Source organism: Sceloporus occidentalis, unplaced genomic scaffold (genome assembly GCF_023333645.1).
Source record: "Sceloporus occidentalis isolate IW3139 unplaced genomic scaffold, rSceOcc1.0.p SCAF_8, whole genome shotgun sequence".
NCBI classification, from domain to species: Eukaryota; Metazoa; Chordata; class Lepidosauria; order Squamata; family Phrynosomatidae; genus Sceloporus; species Sceloporus occidentalis.
In genome coordinates this window covers 16,184,629-16,203,404 of record NW_028316988.1, presented here as the reverse complement: position 1 = coordinate 16,203,404, position 18,776 = coordinate 16,184,629, and the positions used below count along the sequence as shown (strand labels likewise).

At 44.7% G+C, this 18,776-nt stretch overlaps 2 protein-coding genes across 6 annotated transcripts in view; both read left to right on the top strand.

The window, feature by feature from the left end:
• Window positions 1-378: 378 nt before the first annotated feature.
• On the top strand, window positions 379-10,894 carry LOC149308036 (uncharacterized). The gene is made up of 8 exons (XM_089536992.1): window positions 379-437; window positions 1,808-1,899; window positions 4,006-4,189; window positions 7,233-7,376; window positions 7,989-8,122; window positions 8,825-9,033; window positions 9,290-9,396; window positions 10,129-10,894. Exons 1-8 carry the CDS (start codon window positions 415-417, stop codon window positions 10,229-10,231), a joined length of 996 nt encoding a protein of 331 aa, XP_089393118.1. The 5' UTR covers window positions 379-414; the 3' UTR covers window positions 10,232-10,894.
• Window positions 10,895-14,792: 3,898 nt separating this feature from the next.
• Window positions 14,793-18,776, top strand: part of LOC149308035 (potassium channel subfamily T member 1) — a 91,103-nt gene continuing 87,119 nt past the window's right edge. For 2 of the 5 annotated variants that reach the window (XM_089534957.1, XM_089534958.1), the window contains exon 1: window positions 14,795-15,264. In XM_089534957.1, the coding sequence (XP_089391083.1) occupies window positions 15,143-15,264 (122 nt within the window). In that variant the 5' untranslated portion in view covers window positions 14,795-15,142. Of the gene's footprint in view, window positions 15,265-18,776 lie in introns of all 5 variants that reach the window. The other 3 variants (XM_089534956.1, XM_089534955.1, XM_089534966.1) reach the window with 2 other exon arrangements.

Below are 18,776 nucleotides of genomic sequence, written 5' to 3'. Positions count from 1 at the left end.
ATTCCCAATTCCACAACCCACATCTACTTTAAAATTTAATTTTTATATATATACATACATACATACAACATTCTTTTATGGAATGCTGAGGTTATACATGTAACCGAATAAATTAGATGAACTTGACATTCCCTTTCAGGCTGGGCACCAAGTCCTGAGTGGTAAAGCAAAGTCTTCTTGGGTATCAGGTATCTTGTTTTGCTGAGCATGGCTTGTGGTTTGCAGCAGAAACAATGGCTTGAGTGGAATTTCAGACACATGGCATGCTTGACCCCCCCCCCCCCCAAAGCCTCTAGCTATGCTTGACATTCCTATTTTTGGCTTCGGAGTTTGCATATAAGCCGGCAGCTTTGCATCCAAATTAGATAGGCAAACCTTCCCCCAGTGGGCAAGGAGGACTGCTGGTGCGTGAAGATGGGTATCTATGAGGAAAGAGGGTGAGTAAATGAGATTAATTTTAGGGGGGAAATCATGGGAGAGGGGCATCGGTCACTTTCTATAAACATCCCTGTAAATAAATGTGGATATTTTCTTGTTGTTAGCTGCCTTTGAGTCACCTTTGACTCATGGTAACCGCATGAATGATACACTACTAACTGCTCTACTCAGTCCTGAAGGCTCAGGGCTATGATCTCCATTGAGTCTATCCATTTAGTGTGTGGTCTTCCTCTCCACCTTTCCAAGCATTATTCTCTTTTAGATGTTTATGAGTTTTTCAGGCTATGTGGCCATGTTCTAGAAGAGTTTATTCCTGACGTTTCACCAGCATCTGTGGCTGGCATCTTCAGGGAAACGTCAGGAATAAACTGTTCCAGAACATGGCCACATAGCCTGAAAAACCCAGAAAAAACTATGGATGCCGGCCATGAAAGCCTTTGACTTCCATAGCCTTGAGTTTGCAAGACCTGAGCAGAGCTCTTAATAAGAGGGGGGGAGGCTTGGAAGTCTCTCCTTTATAGGATTGTAAGTAGAAGTCAATGTGATGGCAGTTCACAACAACAAAATGTGCTTGCTGGTTTAACAATGCTAGTGAATCACAGAAGACACCAATGAGTAGTTAGGCACATCTGAGTAGGTCCACTTCATGAGCCACAATTAGATGCGACTTGTGGAACGTAGCATAGTTGTTATGCCATGGACATACAGCCACAAACATAAGGGAACTTGGGTAGCGATACACCAACAGGATGCGAGCCATAGTCTTTAAAATACTTTAAGCCTTTAAGAAGTCAAGGGTCATAGCTTTCCCCCAGAATGTCATGCGGTGAAGTTGCTAAAAGGAAGATCTTGGTTGGGATGCTATAGGAGGGCAGCAGAAGGAGGAGATGGAAGTGAAATGAGGACTAGGAACATGGGGAAGATAAACAGAGAAATAGAATGAGAAGCCTGTGGAAGCTAGGATAAATGACACGGTGGGATTTGTAGAACTAGACACCGCAAGGGTGCTTCAGCTTGCTGGGTAGACCAAAATACTTCTCCGTCACCTTAAAACACTCCTCAAAGTATTGCTTACTAATTCTCTCTGAATCATGAATGCTGCCTACAAATGCCTTTAAAATATCCTTGCCTCCTCCTTGGGGTCAGGAGGGATCAAGCAGTTACCTTTTTAAAGACGGCTTGGAATGACTGAACTGTGGCATGGCGTTCCTTTTGCAAGCACCCCGACGCTTTTCGAAGTCAACAGCCTCGTAAAACTTCTCTGGGAGAAAATAGCCGCTTGCTGGGATGGTCATGATGTAATTCATAATAATAAGAATTTAAGGGGTGATGATGATGATGATGATGGAGGGATCTTGGGTTGCTGCAGGGAACGGATTGAACCCAAGAGGAAGCCATTGAGTTGGAGAACCAAATATGCACCTTCCAGAAGGAGACGTCCAATTGAACTCCTTTATGCAAGTGAGTATAATGTGTTGTCTGGTCTAGAAACACACAATTTCTTTATGCCATTGGAAAGGAGGACACTCAAGTAGGTCATTTCTTCAGCTTTCTTTTAAAATGAGATTGCACTGGAGGAAACGTGTTGAAAGGTTGTTCTTTATTTCCTTTTGTTGAATAAGAATTGGCCATCCCATTAACTCTAACCTGGCATTAGACTGCTGCTCCAATGCCAACCTCATATCAATACTACCTGAGATGCTACTGTGGCTGGAACAGTTTATTTTCCCTTAATGGCTCTTTCCATCTCTAGTTTGTGGATTTTGTTGCTAAGGTGCATCAGCTTTCCTCAATCTGATCTCCTCCAGATATCACGAGACTATAACTTCCATCATCCCTGATCACAGACCATCTTGCTTGGAGCTGATGGGAGGTTGGAGACCAAAACTTAGGGGGGAAAGAAGCCTGGTCTGTTTGCAACTTACTTTTTCGCTGCACACTTTTTCTGTCCTCCAGGGACTTAGTACTGATCTGTGGCAGCTGCTCTGGGAGCCTTTCTGGCTTAAGAGCAGCCTAAAAATGCTTTGAATAAATGAGCGAAGACATAAATAAATAACATTCTCTTTGCAACCTACAAGACTCATATGACCAGGTCCAGCTAGGGCAGCTGGTCCGATAAGTATCCGAGGAATGTTATTTTTAGGGATGATTCACAGCTGATGAGTATCGGAGTGGCCCTAACAAATCTCGCTGCCTGAAACAAAGATTAGGCATGTCAACATTTCACAGATGAAAACAGGGAAACATAGGGCCAAGCAACATCGGAGTGTGGTCAAGATGGCCAAAGTTATTGATGAAGAAGAACACACAAGCTAGGAGATGCTGCAGCAGATTGCTTTTGCTTGAGTCTACTGGGAAGAGCAAGCTTCCACCCTTCCTCTACTCTCCTCCTATTGAGTTAATGGAATACAAAATTTTACACTTTGAGTTCAGTTTGCAGCAAATGAAGTAGTTTTTGTGGGTTTTTCGGGCTCTGTGGCCATGTTCTAGAAGAGTTTATGCCTGACATTTTGCCTGCATCTGTGGCTGGCATCTTCGGAGAATGCTGGCATGGGAGCATTCACTGAAGATACCAGCCACAGATGCAGGAGACATGTCAGGAATAAACTCTTCTAGAACATGGCCACAGAGCCCCCCAAAAAACCCCAACCCCCCTATGATACCGAGATAGTTCCTTCATTTTGCCCAATGGTAGGGCTGGCCCAACAACCCTGCAATGATCCATTATTCTTTATATGGGTGGTGACAATGATGGAGAGAGATGCAAAGGGTGGATTTAAGACTCCTAGTCCCAATTAAATGGCTGATCTTCCCCTTGTAGCTGTGCCAAACTCCTGTTAATGACTTCGGCTTGGAAAAACCCCTCGCTTGCTGGGGAAGGTGATGCGTGGCAATGGCACATTGACAAGTTGTCACTCACCGGAGGGGAAAGTTTACACCTGTCCCTGGAAATAGAGCTGTTAATGAGGACAATCTATTGCTGTCTTCGACAGCAATCTTCCTCTGCTTCCCCCAAGAGCTCCTGAGCAAGTAATTGGAAAGCATCAGATAGTTGCGTTCCTTTTGGACCAATTCTGAACTGGGCACCTGCAAGAGGTCATGCCTTTGCTGTTGTCTCCAAGCAAGAAAACAAGAAGTCAGGGACCATTCAGGGGGAGCTGTGTTGGCCATTTAACAAATGCAAAGAAAATCCATCAGTGATACCTTTATTGGCCAACCGAAATGCACAATATACTTGTTGCAAGCTTTCAAAGCTCCATGGGCTTTTTCATCAGGCAAGATGGAAAGGAGGAAAGAAACAAATCAATTGGAGATGTTAGTCAGATGTTTGCATGTTGTTTCAGTCCTTAGTAAAGATGTTATGATGGGCCACCCTTGATGGAAAGAGGAACCTAATGGAGATGATATCTCAGAAGACCTGATGGAATGGCTTAATTTCTGGTTTTGATTGCACCCAAAATGGGTGGATATTGTCCCTTTCCCTCTGCTCTTTTGAAGATAACTATTCAATTCTAAGTCTGTTCATTTCTCTAGTCTAAAATTCCCCCTTTAAATTTCATGTTGTAGTTGGAGGACTGAGCCCCAATGGCAATGTGAGCGGTGTGGAGTATTACAACCCCTTGGAGCATGAATGGAAAGTCCTGGGACCCGTCTCAAAGCATCGGTGCGGTGTCGGGGTGGCTTCTTTGAATGGCTCCATCTACGCAGTTGGTGGCCACGACGGTGTGGTGTGTCTCAGCAGTGTTGAGAGGTAAGTCCTTAAGTTAAGGGGGATGCTATGTCTCTGTGCTTGCTGTCCCCACAATGACCAATAATGGTAGTTTGGTTGGTGAAGAGGGTTCCCAGATCTCATGGTCCCACCTTGAGTCTCAGAGCCCATTCCCTCTTTCCTGGCTGCCAGGAAAGAGGGAAGGGAATCTCTAGACAAGAATGTTCCCTTGAAAACTACATGGGTGCATATGCACATAATGGAGAGCCAGTGTGGATTTGAGTGTTGGACTACGACTCTGGAGACCAGGGTTCAAATTCCGGCTCGAAAATGAAACCCACTGGTGACCTTGGGCAAGTCACACTCTCTCAGCCTCGGAGGATGGCAAGGGCAAACTCCCTTTAGAGAAACTTGCCGAGAAAACAGCAGGGTTGCCATAAGTTGGAAATGACTCAAAGGCAAACAACATGCAGATATACACATATATGGAGAGCCAGTGTGGTGCAGTGTTGGAGTGCAACTCTGGAGACCAGGATTTGATTCCCTACTTGGCCATGAAACCCATTGGGTGACATTGGGAAAGTGGAATGCTCTCAGCCTCAGGGGAAGGCCATGGCAAACCTCATCTGAAGAAATCTTGGGTCACCATAAATCAGAAATGACATGAAGGCACAGAAGAAGATGAAGAATTTGGGATGCACTGATTCCAAATCCGACCGTGCCAATCTAGGAAAGCCTGTTACCTTGTTCCGTGTTGTGTGAATCCATGTGTGGGAGGCTTGTTGTGACATCTTCATGTCATCTATTTACAAACCTATGAGGTTAGCCCAGGCAAGCACTCAGGGCACCGTTATCCTATTCTGTCGGTTCCTCGACAGAAAAGGAAAAATCCTGGAATGGTGTCTACTTAAACAGAAGGAAAAATTCAATCTTCTTTTGTCCCTGTCCATATAAGAACACCAAAACCACCACCATCACCATCATAATCTAAAGTGGTATCAAACTGCACTGTTTCCTCAGTGTAGATTTACCCTTGCTCATTCTGAATTGCCGCAATGGTGAATATGTCTCAATCATTTGAAAGAGGCCTTTGGGAAACACCCAGCGTAAATGCTGCTGAGTTCTGAGAATCTGACAGGTCTGAACCGTCCCGTTTCGCCTCCTCAATCAGAAACCTGAGACCGGGGCCAAAGTAGTTGGTGAAGGATTGTAAAATCCCTAGGCCGCTCGCAGGATGATTCGACTAGGCTTGGGTTTCCAGAAGCGGGGAGTCGAGACAGAAATATCTGCTCCAGGAAGGCTCCGTCCAGATGGTTATGGAATGAGCAATTCTCCCACTCAGGTGTATTTTAATTCGCCTGGTTCTTAAAAATAAAGCGAATAGCGTGCTGGATTTAGACTGGGAAGGCTTGAGTTCGTAACCCTTGCCTGGGCATGAAACTTACTGGTCAAGCCTGGACCAGTTTCGCCATTCGATAGTTTGTCCTGAGGATGACTTGGATAAGGTGATTTCTGCAAGAATTTCTGATCCTCAGTTGTTTAACAAAAAGAACAACGATTAGGCAGAAAGTTTAAGGGCAAGTGGAGTTGGACTAGATGGCCTTTGGGGTCCCTGACAACTCTTGGGTCCTATGTATAAAGGAGGAAAGTGGAAGGGAGAGAGAGAAACCGGGACATTTTAAAAGCAGCCGAGAAAATGGGATGGCAGAGGAGTAATCAGGATACTCCTTGCCAGACTGAGATAGTTGTAGATATGCCGGTAATGTTTCTTTTACATTATTTTTCTTGCTGTACACTGTTTCAATCGGCGTTAATAGCTTTTATTTGTACGCCGCTGTGAGATATCCTAAAACAGGATGGGATATGTAAATATTTTATTTAATAACGAAATACAACCAGCCCTCCGCATTTGCGGCTTTGACTTTTGTAGATTCGATCATTTGCGGATTTGATTAATATGTTCTCTCTAGGAATCTCTAGGTCCTCCAACGCAACTCTGCTGGACCATAGAGTTGTGCTGGAGAAACTAGAAGTTCCTAGAGAAAACACTTCTCCAGGCATTTGCAGGTCCTCCAACATGAGTCTATGGTCAATTTCTGGCAAACGTTGAACACAGAGTTGCACCGAAGGACCTAGAGATTCCTAGAGAGGTGTTCTCTTAAATAAAAAGAATAGTGTTTTCAGTTTTTCTACATCTTTCACCTCTATCAGTGAATATGGAGGGACCATTGTAATGCTCTGAATTCTGCCATCCTCACCACAAGGCCAAACATTTTTGCTAGCGCAATTGCATAATAAAAATGATCACCACTCCTCATCTCGCCTTCCCCTGGCTCTCTTTAGCAGGCATGAAAGCTATCACATTCCCCACTGACAGATAGCTTTGACAGCCCAGTTACTGCTATATATCCACCCCCCCCTCCGTAAAGGCAAACTCAGTGTCCCTGGGAGGGTTGCAGTGTGAGAGGGTTGGCATCCTTTGGCTAAATATATATGCAATTGAGAGAGCCAGGAGCATGTGTCAGAGGTGCGTCATGCTGTATTTCCAGCGGCTCCTTGGCTCCCAGAGATTGCTTTGCTGATAGACTAACCCAGTGATGTAAGCCAAAAGGCTGGCATGCATATAGATATATAGATATATAGTGGCAGTGAGTTTAGTATCTTAGCTATGAGGAAGCCTGTTTCCTCCTTACATGGCGCATGTTTCAGCAGCTTTTAGCATTGGGATGTCATACCCTCCAAAATTTCACAGATGAAAACTGGACAAATGCAACCAAGCAGCAATCTTGATTTGGCAAAAGCAATACCGATAAATCCTCTGCCATTCCACTTTTTAGCCTTTTACCATGTCCTATCCATGCTTGGAATAGCTGCATGACTTACTGGGTTTAGTTGGTGCAAAAGGGGAAGGATGTAGTTTCAAATCCTTTTCAAGGAGTTGACCCAAATGTGCAATAATAATAATAATAATAATAATAATAATAATAATAATAATATTTGGGAGGGGGAAAATACATGGAAAACAATTCAAATGCAGGAGAAAAAGGACTGAAATGTTTTCCTTTTCCTCCCTGTATTGCTGAAGGTATGAGCCTGAAAATAATGCATGGAAGAAGGATGTGGCTCCGCTTAGTGAACCCAAACAAGATGTCGCTGTGGTTGAACTGGGAGGCTACCTGTATTGTGTTGGGGGCTACGATGGCCTGCTGTGTGTTGACACTGTGGAGAGGTAAGCTACATCCAACAGTACTCTTTGTGTATATGTGCGTTGCATACTGTTCATGATGGCTCTTCTGCAGTACCCATCATCCTTGATCATTGGGTGGGCCTAATAGGAATTGCATTCCAGTGATATCTAGAGAACCTACGCATTCCCCATTCCTGTTCTAGCCAATAAAATGCATACCAAGCTCTTTGAATAGTATTTTCCTCCAGAGGAAGACAAGGCTTGAACTAACAGGTGGAAATAGCAGACCGTAGCTAGAAATCAATAGGGAGATCTTAATGATGAGAATCATTTGACAGAAAGGTTGCATTTGCACTGCAGAAATAATGCAGTTTGATACCGCTTTAACTGCCATGGCTGAGTGCTATAGAAATACCGTTCCCAGAATTCCATAGCACTCAGCCATGGCAGTTAAAGTGGTGTCAATCCTGATTATTTCTGCAATCCGATGCAGCCTTAGTGGCCAGTAACACCAGCTGGCCAGTTCTGTTTGGTTTTATTTTGACCTGTAACACCTTAAACCTTGAATCCTCCAGCAACCTCCTTCCCTTACCACCCGTGTTCTCTGCTTTTTAACATTTGCAGACTTTCTCACAGTTGTAAATCTGTCTCTAGATATGATCCCCAACTCAACCAATGGCGCAAAATGGCACCCATGAATCGTCGCCGGAGAGGCTTGGGCTTGGCAGTTTTGGATGGTTACCTCTATGCCGTCGGTGGTTCTGATGGCGAGTCCCCTTTGTATGCAGGTAACCGCCAGAACTAGAAAAGATCCTGAAGAGCAAAGATATACAACTGAGCATGGAAATTAGAATCATTCAAGCCATTATATTCCCTGTTACCACGTATGGATTCAGGTGGCGGACAGTGAAGAAAATGGATAGGAAGAAAATCAATTCATTTGAGATGTGGTACTGGAGAAGAGTGCTGAGGATCCAGTGGACAGCCAAAAAGACAAGCAGATGGGTCCTAGAGCAGATCAAGCCTGAAATCTCCCTGGAGGCCAAGATGCTCAAGTTGAGGCTATCATATTTAGTCCATGTAATGAGAAGGCAGGACACACTGGAAAAGACAACAATGCTAGGAAAGGTGGAGGGAGGTAAAAGGAGAGGAAGGGTGTACTCTGGATGGATAGATTAGGGAGGTCATAGGTATAAATTTGCAGGACCTAAGCAGACCAGTAGGGAGTCTTGGAGATGTCTCATCCACAGGGTCACCATGAGTCAGGATTGACTCAAAGGGTGTTAACAACAACAATAACAAAACAGGCGAGTACAATTATGGACACAATCTGTCCTGTTTCTGCATGGCAGGAGCTTCGAATGGATGGCTCTTGGGGTCTCCTCCAACTCTATGATTCTATGATCCCATAATAAAGGGAGGGAATGAACACTCAGATGAAATAAATAAGGCGGGAGCACATGCTGTTCTAATTTTCTTGTCCATCCCAGTGGAACGTTACAATCCCACAGAAGACAAATGGACCCCCTGCCCTCCGCTGCGGACCTGTCGGGAGAACCTGGGCTGCGTCACTTTCCAAGGGAAGATCTATGCCGTTGGAGGACGGGACGATCTTACCGAACTCTGCAGTGCGGAGAAATTTGATCCTCTTACCAACGAATGGTCTGCCATTCCACCCATGAAATCCAAAAGGAGCAAGGTATGCCGGGCGGTTGTCTTAAAGAAATGCAAAGTCAGTAACCTGTAAGGCCAAGATCCCATTGGTGTCTTACCCAAGTCTAGACTCCCTTACAGATGTGGCTGGATATTTTTGCATGGGGTCATGGCAATTAAAGGAGTGCCAAACTGCATTATTTCTGTAGTGCGGACTAGAACTAAAATCTTGGCATACCAATCTTTGGGAAACCTTTACAGCATGTGTTGTGGTGAACTTAAAAATGCTAATATATATACAGGTGAGCCTGGTTGTTGCAAACGGTTACCTCTTAGCCGTCGGAGGCTATGATGGCCTTGTCCATGTGGCCACTGTGGAAGCATTCGATTGGGAAATGAATAAATGGAGGTAAGCTACTGAATTCTTTTTTTAAAAAATCATTAATTTCAACATGAACTATCTCCCATTTCCCCTCCATATATATGTGTGTGTGTGCGTGTGTGTGCCTTTTGAAAGTTTGGGTTTTCCCCAAATCTGGCTGACAGCTTTGTTGTTGTGCACTTGTGGTGCCACATTTGGTTCCAGTTTACAATCTGAAGACTGGAAATGGAGGAAATACTGACAATGTACTTCCAGGGAGCCACTTGGGGTGCATCTTCTACAGTATAGAAATAATGACACCACTTCAACTGCCATAGCACCATCCTACAGATGGTATTTGTAGTGTTGTGAGGCACCAGCGCACTTTGGCAGAGAAAGCTAATGAAATTGCAAACCCCAGGCTCCCACAGGATGGAGCTGCAGGGCTTACAGTGGTGTCACACTGCATTATTTCTACAGTGCAGGTGCGCCCTTGGTGTAGTGGTCTCAGTGTTGGACTAGAATTCGGAGAGCCCTGGGTTCGAATCCCTGCTCAGCCACGGAAACTCACTGGGGGGGTGGCCTTTGGGCAAGTCACACTCTCTCAGCCTCAGAGGAAGGCAAACCAAATCTTTCCAAGAGATCCCCATGATAGCCTTGGGGTCACCATAAGTTGGGAATGACTTCAAGGCGCACACCTTGCTGTGCCTCTGCATGAGTTACTACTCTGCCTGAAGGAGGTAAACCTTCTCCATTATCTCCCCTTTTCTTTTCTTGCAGGCGTTTTGGCAGCATGCAAACCCGTCATCCTGGTGGAGGTGTCACTGCAATCAAAACAGCTCCTTATGACCCTGATTTTTCTGACTCTCCCTGGAGCAGATAAAAATCATCATCATCATCATCATCATCATCATCATCATCATCATCATCATCAGATTTTGCAATCTGGCTCGGTGGGTTGATTTATTCAGTTAGGGCAAGTTTTTATTTGGAAGCTAGCATTGGCACGTTTCTACCAATTGCTTCTGAATCCATGAGTCTGCCTCGAAATCCACAACCGCAGTTGTAAACTGGGCTTAAGATAGATATGGTCTAGAGTTGAACTGAACTAGAGAGTGGTAGATATTAATATGGTCAATGATGCAGATGCAGATGTGTAATGCAAAAAAGTGACAATACACGACGGAGACATGTAACAGAAACAAGCGACAATCCATGATGCAGATGTGCAATACAAAAAAGTGACAATCCACGATGCAGACATGTAGCACAAGCAAGTGACCATGCGTGGCAATGTTTAAAAAGGTCACCGTGTTCGTGTGTATCAGTCTAAAAAGATATCAAGGAATCCTGTTAGTATCTTTGAGAGCAACCAAGAGAAGAAATTGCTAGCATAAGCTTTCATGGACTCTAGTTTGCTTTGCCTGATTTCAGTGCAGAGGATATGGTTTTGCCACTGGTTTACTGCATGGACTTTTTCAACTCTATTGAAATAGGTAATCTGGTAGAATATGTTTTAATGGATTAAACCCCCCAAATAAATCAGACTTTAGGAAACTGATTTGTTTCTTGGATTCATTTTTACATCGCATAATTGTGACTTAGAGCCAGAATGTTGTACTAGTTTGAGCACTGGACTATGATTTTGGAGACCAGGGTTCAAATCCCCATTCAGCCATGGAAACACACTGGGTTACTTTGGGCAAGTCACACTCTCTCAGCCACACTCTCTCAGTAAAGGCAGATTGGCACAAATCTCGCCAAGAAAACACCGTGATAGTTTGCCTTAGGGTCGCCATAAGTCGGAAATGATTTGGCGGCACACAACAAGTACAACATCATTGGAGAGTGTTGTTATCCCTCACTATGCTACCATTGGCCATGTCTTAGGTAGTTGCTTAGTTATTAAGAAGAAAAGGAATTCATTACATTATATGTAACTGATCGCCGACAAGCTGGGGTTTTTTCCTTTTCAAAAATGCCATTCCCAGCTAAGAGCAGAAACAGACCCAAAACAGGAACATAATGGCTTTATCTGGAGCAGTATTAATTAGCTCCTGGAAGCAAAGAAAATTAACACTTTCTCCTTTTCACTCCCACACATTTTTTATTTGCAGCCTCTTCCTTCTCCAAACTCCAGGAACTTTAAAAACACAGACGCACAGAGTCCAACTTTCAACTCTGTTCATTCAGCCTCTCCAGCAAAGGAGACAAGGGAGTCTTAATTCATCCGACAAATTTGTGCTTTGATTTTGTATTATTCTTATGAAAACAATTGCATTAAAAAGGATGGGGGGAGGGAGAGAGATGAACAGGCTTGGCACATGCAATCCGCTAGAGAGCAGTCTTGCATTGGTGCATCCATCTTTATGATGATGATTAACTTCCAAGATCAGACAGGTTATATGTGCCTCCGAGTTGTGGATTTATTCAGGTTTTCCTAGGCAAGGGATCCTTGGAGGTGGTTTCGCCAGTCTCTGCCTCTGAAATACACACACACACACACACACACACACACACACACACTCATGTATAAGTCTAGAAATTTAGGTCAAAAATTTGACCCCAAAAACCTGCGTTGACTTATCCATGGGTCATATAAAAACCCATAATTTTGGCCACCAAACCTGCCCTCGACTTATAGTCGAGCATATATGGTAGTCTGGGCTTCGTTGGCGGCTTTCCAGCCAATTGTTAACCAGACTAGGCCCTGCTTAGCTTGCAAGATCAGATGGGATCTGGTGCCTTTGGAATCCAAATCCGCCGAGTTGATGAAATCTTCTTGGATAGATCCAAATCATCACAATGAGAAGTGGAAGCATGCTTTTGGAAAGCAACCGGGGAAGCTAAAGAGCTCATGTTGCCTCTTGGTCCCAGTTATTGGACTGGCTGTTCTTCAGAGCTGGGATTTGCAAGAGGGCAGCCGATGACGGGTGACTCAACTCTTCTGTCTTTTGCATTCGCGCCGCGTGCTCCTCTCCGTGACATTGCTTGCTCTTGGCTTGCTCCCTTCTGGAGAGCGCTTGACAGAAGAGCTTTCCACAGGGACTGCCCCAACTTCAGAGCCAGAGCTTGGGAGCCAAGAGAACAATGTGTTGTTGATGGCTCCGGATAGACCAACTTGGCCCCTGGCTGCCAAGGCATCCGAAAGTGTATCTCTTTATGTCTGCACACACAAATAAAAAGTCAGACAGGTGTGTGTGTGGGGGGGGGGGGGGGGGGAGAAAAGCAGGCACCGGTGAAGAGATGAGAGTTGGTTGGTGGAAACTACCAGCTGTAATGGTGGTGGGGATTTGCTCTAGGTTTTAGTATGAACTTGTAAGGCACTATTCAAAGTGCTGAATCTGTTTGTGCAACAGAAACCAGCAGCTTGGATACATCGTTCTAAAATTTGGATGAAAATCCAGAGTGGATTCATCAAGGTCACTGGCCACTACTGGAGTCCAGTGTCACCATGCCATTAACCAATGGAATCCATCCATCCATCCATCCATCCATCCATCCATCCATCCATCCATCCCCTCTGTCTGTCTGTCTCTCTGTCTACTTATCTGCCTGCTTATCCATCCATCCATCCATCCATCCATCCAGTCTCTCCATCTGCCTGTTTGCTTATCTGCCTGCCTGCCTGCCTGCCTGCCTGCCTGCCTATCTATCTATCTATCTATCTATCTATCTATCTATCTATCTATCTATCATCTGCTTGTTATTCTATCTATCTATCTATCTATCTATCTATCTATCTATCTATCTATCTATCTATCATTTATTTCAAGGATTTATAGTCTGCCTTTTGGAGTCAAGATGGGTTACAATAATTCAAGTGGGCTACAATAATCTATCTTTCATCTGTCTCTTATCTTATCTTATCTTATGTATTATCTATCTGTCTCTCTTACCTGTCTCTTATCTCTCTGTCTTGTCCTATCTATCTATCTATCTATCTATCTATCTATCTATCTATCCTCATCTCTTTCTTATCTGTCTGTCTATCTTGTCTGTCTGTCTGTCTTATCCATCTATCCATATAATCCATTTTATCAACCATGAAGTAGCTATTAACAAGCTTGTGTTCCGCCTAAATAACTAATGAAAGCACTGCTTTCACTTAACTTAGCCATATGTTTCTCTGCGAAATCAACACATTGTTCACATTCATAAATTACACGACGGACACATTTCTGCCTTTATGTAGGGCCCACAACCAAAAGAATATAGTGGGGGTGGCTTGGCACATCTTGTTCAGATGTCTATAGAACAGAAAAGGCTTTCCAACCCACAAATTGGGGACATCCCTTATAACAGTGACAATCTATGCGGGACAAGCTTTCTGGACTTCAAATAAGGGACATCCCTTACAATGAAAGATGCATGGCAAACCCGTATATCTATATGTCCATCTATGATGTTAGGTGTCCAAAAGGTTGTCTGTGTTTTTGGAAAATTTGGGGGTTCCCTGAGTCGGCTGCAATTTCTTTCTCCAGTGTGAATGATGCCATTTTGGCTGGGAAGATGCACCCCTCCAAGCATTGGTAAATGGATGGAGAGGTAATGCCAGTATTCTGGAAGAGGAAAATGGGAGAAAGGGAGGGGATGAGTGGCCAAAACCAGCTCAACAAAAGCAAAATCTGGGCTCCGCTCCCTATCTTCCAGCTTGCCAACCCATCTGCGATGCAACTTGTTCAAGAGGGAAAAAAGGACATGCACAGGAAGCAAGAGAGGATCCAAGGAGGAGGAAAGAGCTTTTTAAAAAATCTGTTGCCATTGAAGTTTCTATGTGTGAATCCTCAGCACTCTTCTCCAGCAATGAGTTAGAATCACAGAGTTGGAAGAGACCTCAAGGGTCATCTAATCCAACCCCATTCTGCCATGCGGGAAGACACAACCAAAGCACTTTGGACAGATGGCCATCCTGGCTCTGTTTCAAAACTTCCAAAGACCCGCTTCACCCAGCTGCAAAGGGCAAGTTTAAATCAATTCCAACACACATCTTGTTTATGCTTGCGCACAATCGATTTAACAAAAAAGACACAGGGAAAAAGTCAGCGTCAAAAAGACGCGCATGAAATGGGTCTGGTGCATGGTCCCATCGCTCTCCAAACCGCTTCAGTGATTCGGTTCAAGTGTGAACCAGGGTCATTTAAACCTTTCCAAGTCGGTTTGCAAACTGGTTTAAACCGTAGTGGGAATGAGGGCTTCATAGTCTTTTGGTTGCAATGACTGATAGCAGCACTGGGTGGCGCCAGAGGGCAAGGAAAGGGCCTCTTCTAGGCAAACCTGACTCAAAGGCAAGGAGAGAGAGGTTTGCAATTTGGGCGAGTGTTGCAAACTGAAGCCTCCCTCCAGATGCTTCTGAGATGCTGCACCTGCAAGCCATGGGCTCCCTCGCCTTCTTTCCAACCTGGAGGATGCCCAGAGCCCCCAAGCCATCCATCCCAGAGCTTTTTCAGCTGCACAATGGCTCTGCGAGGAGGAAAGCCCTCCAGTTTTGCTGAAAAAGGGAACCTTTTCCTAGGACTTGTTGCTTATCTTGCAACTCCAAGAGGCAGAATTTGAAGATCTGAGCAAGGGAAGAGGCTGATCCGGCCATGCAAAGGACTGCACCCTTTTGCAAGATGCCCTTGGCTACCCAAAGGGGGCAGCTGGCTTGGGTTTTTTCCCTCTCTGCTACTGGAGAGGTGAGGTTGGACAAGGGGTTTCTGCCCCCAGGAGCCCTCATCAGAGGAAGTCAGAGGCTCCTTGGGTGAACCAAAGGGGCTGAGATTGCCAAGAGGAGCCTTGGACCTGGAAAGAGATGCCTTCCCCTGAGGAAGGGGTTTGCAAGCCCAGCCCTGGCCATCCTGGAAGGCTGGAAAGGGCTGGATCCGAATGCTACACCAACCAGACCTTTGTCTTTGACGATGGAAGCGCCAGAAGGTAAATCTACCAATTCATGATGGTGATGATGATGATGATGATGAATGGACTGTTGATGTTGTTGGGTGCCTTCCAGTCATTCTTGACTTGTGGCAACTCTCAGGTGAACCGATTGCAATGCTTTTGTGCCAGGATTTGCTCAGAGAGGAGGTTGCCCTGAGGCTGAGAGAGTGTGCCTTGCCCAAGGATTTCCAAGGCTGAGCCTAGATTCGAACCCTGGTCTCTAGAGTCATAGTCACACTTCCTTGGGGAATGTCTATTGGGGATGGCTATAAAGAAAATTAATAATAATAATAATAATAATAATAAGATGATGATGATGATGATGATGAATAGACTGTTGTTATTGGGTGCCCTTAGGCATGTCACACACTCTCAGCCTTAAAAGATGGCAATGCGTTCAAGTCATTCCCAACTTGTGGCGACTCTCAGGTGAATTGATTGCAACGTTTTCTTGGCAGGATTTGTTCAGAAGGGGTTTGCCATTGCCATCCTCTAAGGCTGAGAGTGTGTGACTTGCCCAAGGTCACCCAATGGGTTTCTATGGCTGAGCAAGGATTTGAACCCTGGTCTCCAGAGTCATAGTCCAATGCTCAGACTGCTATACCACACTGTCTTAGGCAGCTCTATCTGGGATGGCCGTAAAGATGAGGATGGTGATGATGATGATGATGATGATGATACAATAACATCCAAAAATCCACCAAACTTGTACTTTGCTCTATGGCCAACATGGCTACCCTGGATATCTTTTCTGGATGTGGATAATATAATAGCTGGTGATGGTGGGAGTGATGGTGAAGATGGTGGGGCTGTCTCTAGAGGTGGTTAGAAGAGACTCCATGGATCCAAGCTGGATTTTAGTCGATCCCATAGCTCCAACCTGACCATGCCATTCAGAATAGACCCAAGGTTGTTGCTGTTGCTGTTGTTGCTGTTCCTGTTGTGTTTTCAAGCCTTTTCTGACTTATGGCGACCCTAAGGAGAGCCTATCATTGCATTTTCTTGGCAAGATTTGTTCAGAGGAGTCTTGCCATTGCCTTCTCATGAGGCTGAGAGAGTGTGACTTGCTCAAGGTCATCCTGAGGGTTTCATGGCTGAGCTGGGATCCCAGAGATCCAGTCTGTTCAATACCTTTAAAGTAGGTCCCACCAATCCAACCTAATAGTACCATTCAGAATAGATTCAGTAGGTCAAGCCTATTGATATTTAGAGACAACTGAATAGATCCAGCCTGATCATAACATTTGGAGAAGATTTTGCCAAGCCAGCCTGCAGAATGGAGCCAATAGGTCATCTGCTAATATTTTGAGTGGATCCAGCCTGATCATAATCCTTGGAGAAAATCCCATAAATCCAAAATGATACTGTAATTTAAAATTGGTCCCATGGATTTGGCTTGGTCATCGTCTTTGGTGTAGACCCCCATAAACCCAAGCAGATGATGATGGTTTGAATGGTATTGGTTCGTCCCCAACTAGAGGAGACCCATGCACTCAAATGGATTTACCAATGCGCCGACTAACCATTGAGCAGTTGGCTCAATTGATTTACTCTAGGTGGGGCTGATGCATAGGATTCATGCTAATATTTCACCATACCAACCATCTGTATCAGGTTGGGGCCATTGGCTCATTGTAGCCACCATGGTACAGTGGTTTGAGTGTTGGACGTTGACTCTAGAGATCAGGGTTCGATTCCCCACTCGGCCATGAAACCCACCGGGTGACCATGAGCAAGTCACACTCTCTCAGCCTCAGGGGACGGTAATGGCAAACCTCCTCTGAACAAATCTGGCCAAGAAAACCCCGTGATAGGGTTGCCTTAGGGTTGCCATAAGTCTGAGGTTCACCCATGACATTGATGGTGAATGGTGAATCCGCTCCGACCTGCGAGGAAGCCATCCGAAGAGCCACATTTTTCCTTTAGCACTTTAGCTAACTCCTAAAGTCTGGATTCTCAATGATAGCAGAACCACCAGGTGCCATTAACTGATATAATAATGATGCCTGGGCTGCCAATTTAGTCATACCTTGAGTAGCCCCAGGGCTCCAGCTTGACAATAATAAGAATAATTTGGTAGCAGAGCCAAAAATAACATGGAAGAATAAGAACAGGGTCTCATACGGAAAGAAGCGGAGCTGTTTCTGCAAAAATACTGACAATGCGGCCATGTGAAATGAAGCCTTGCCTAAGGAAACGACGACTGCCTGACCTTTCGGAGAAGGCTTCTTCCAAAATGGGCACCGAGGGATGACTCTTTCATTTCATAGTTTGCGCTTTTCTTGTGGTTTTCCATTCTGGCTGCCAAACGTGCCGCTCCATGCATTTTTAACATTACTATTATTGATCATTATCATTTATTTCTACCCGCCTTTGTTGGAGAAAGGCAGGACATAAATCCTTCAAATAAAATAGAGCCATCCAGGTACATGGCCCCTTGCAAACAGGTACAGGATAAAACGTCTATGACTATTCCGATAATATAAAATACTGAAATGCAATTAAAAATCCATTATTAATGTTTATTTATATCGCGTCATAAATTTGCATGGCACTTTGGCACTTGTCGGAGGGAGGCATGAAACGATGCTTTCCTTTGCCCCGTTGTTGTTGCTGTTGGGTGCCTTCAAGTGGTTTCTGGCTTATGGCCACCCTAAGGCAACCCCATCACTGGGTTTTCTGGAAGATTTGTTCCAAGGAGGTTTGCCATGTCCTTTCCTTGAGGCTGAGAGTGTGCAACTTGCCCTAGGTCACCCTTTCTGTAAATCAGCCTTTCTATAAACCAGCGTCACGGTGCCCAACTAAGGCTTATCGTGCGTGACAGATTTTGCTACTTTCCACCCGGCATCCTTCCAGATATGGCACAGAGCAACCGAATTTCATGCGCCGTGCCAAAACTCTGTATTCCCTTGGCAGCAATAATTTAAAAACTAAATAAGCTCCTGTCTTTAGATTAGACCAAACAAGCTCCAAGGAAGGATATGGGAAGAAACAAAACAAACCGACCCACAAACACATTCTTTCCAGCGAATGCTCAGCTGTAAATCTGGGACCGTGCTTGACATATCGTAAAAAAACCATTTTGCAGGAATACTGGACCCTGACAATTTTATGGGAATGCAAGGAGGACAAAATAATAATAATAACCCCTTGTGCCTGGCAGTGCTATGGGAAACTCTCTTGCGGGAATCTTCTGGGAACAAAGCAACGACTGAGGAATAATATTATTATAGCACCAATGTTTGGGGAGGGCAAAGTTCTCAAACTTTATGCAAAAGATCAACCAAGTTGCAGGGTTTGGAAAAGTTACTGATTGGACTACAAATCCCAGAATCCTCCAGTTGGAAAATGATTTCATCTCCTAAACTTGGAGAGATTAGGTTTTCAATCCCAGCAAACATTCTCCAGCCAGAACCCAAAGTTTTGTCTATGTTGTTTTAGGGCTTCTAACTGGATGATTTGGGCATTGGATTATGACTCTGGTGACCAGGCATGAAATCCTTGCATAA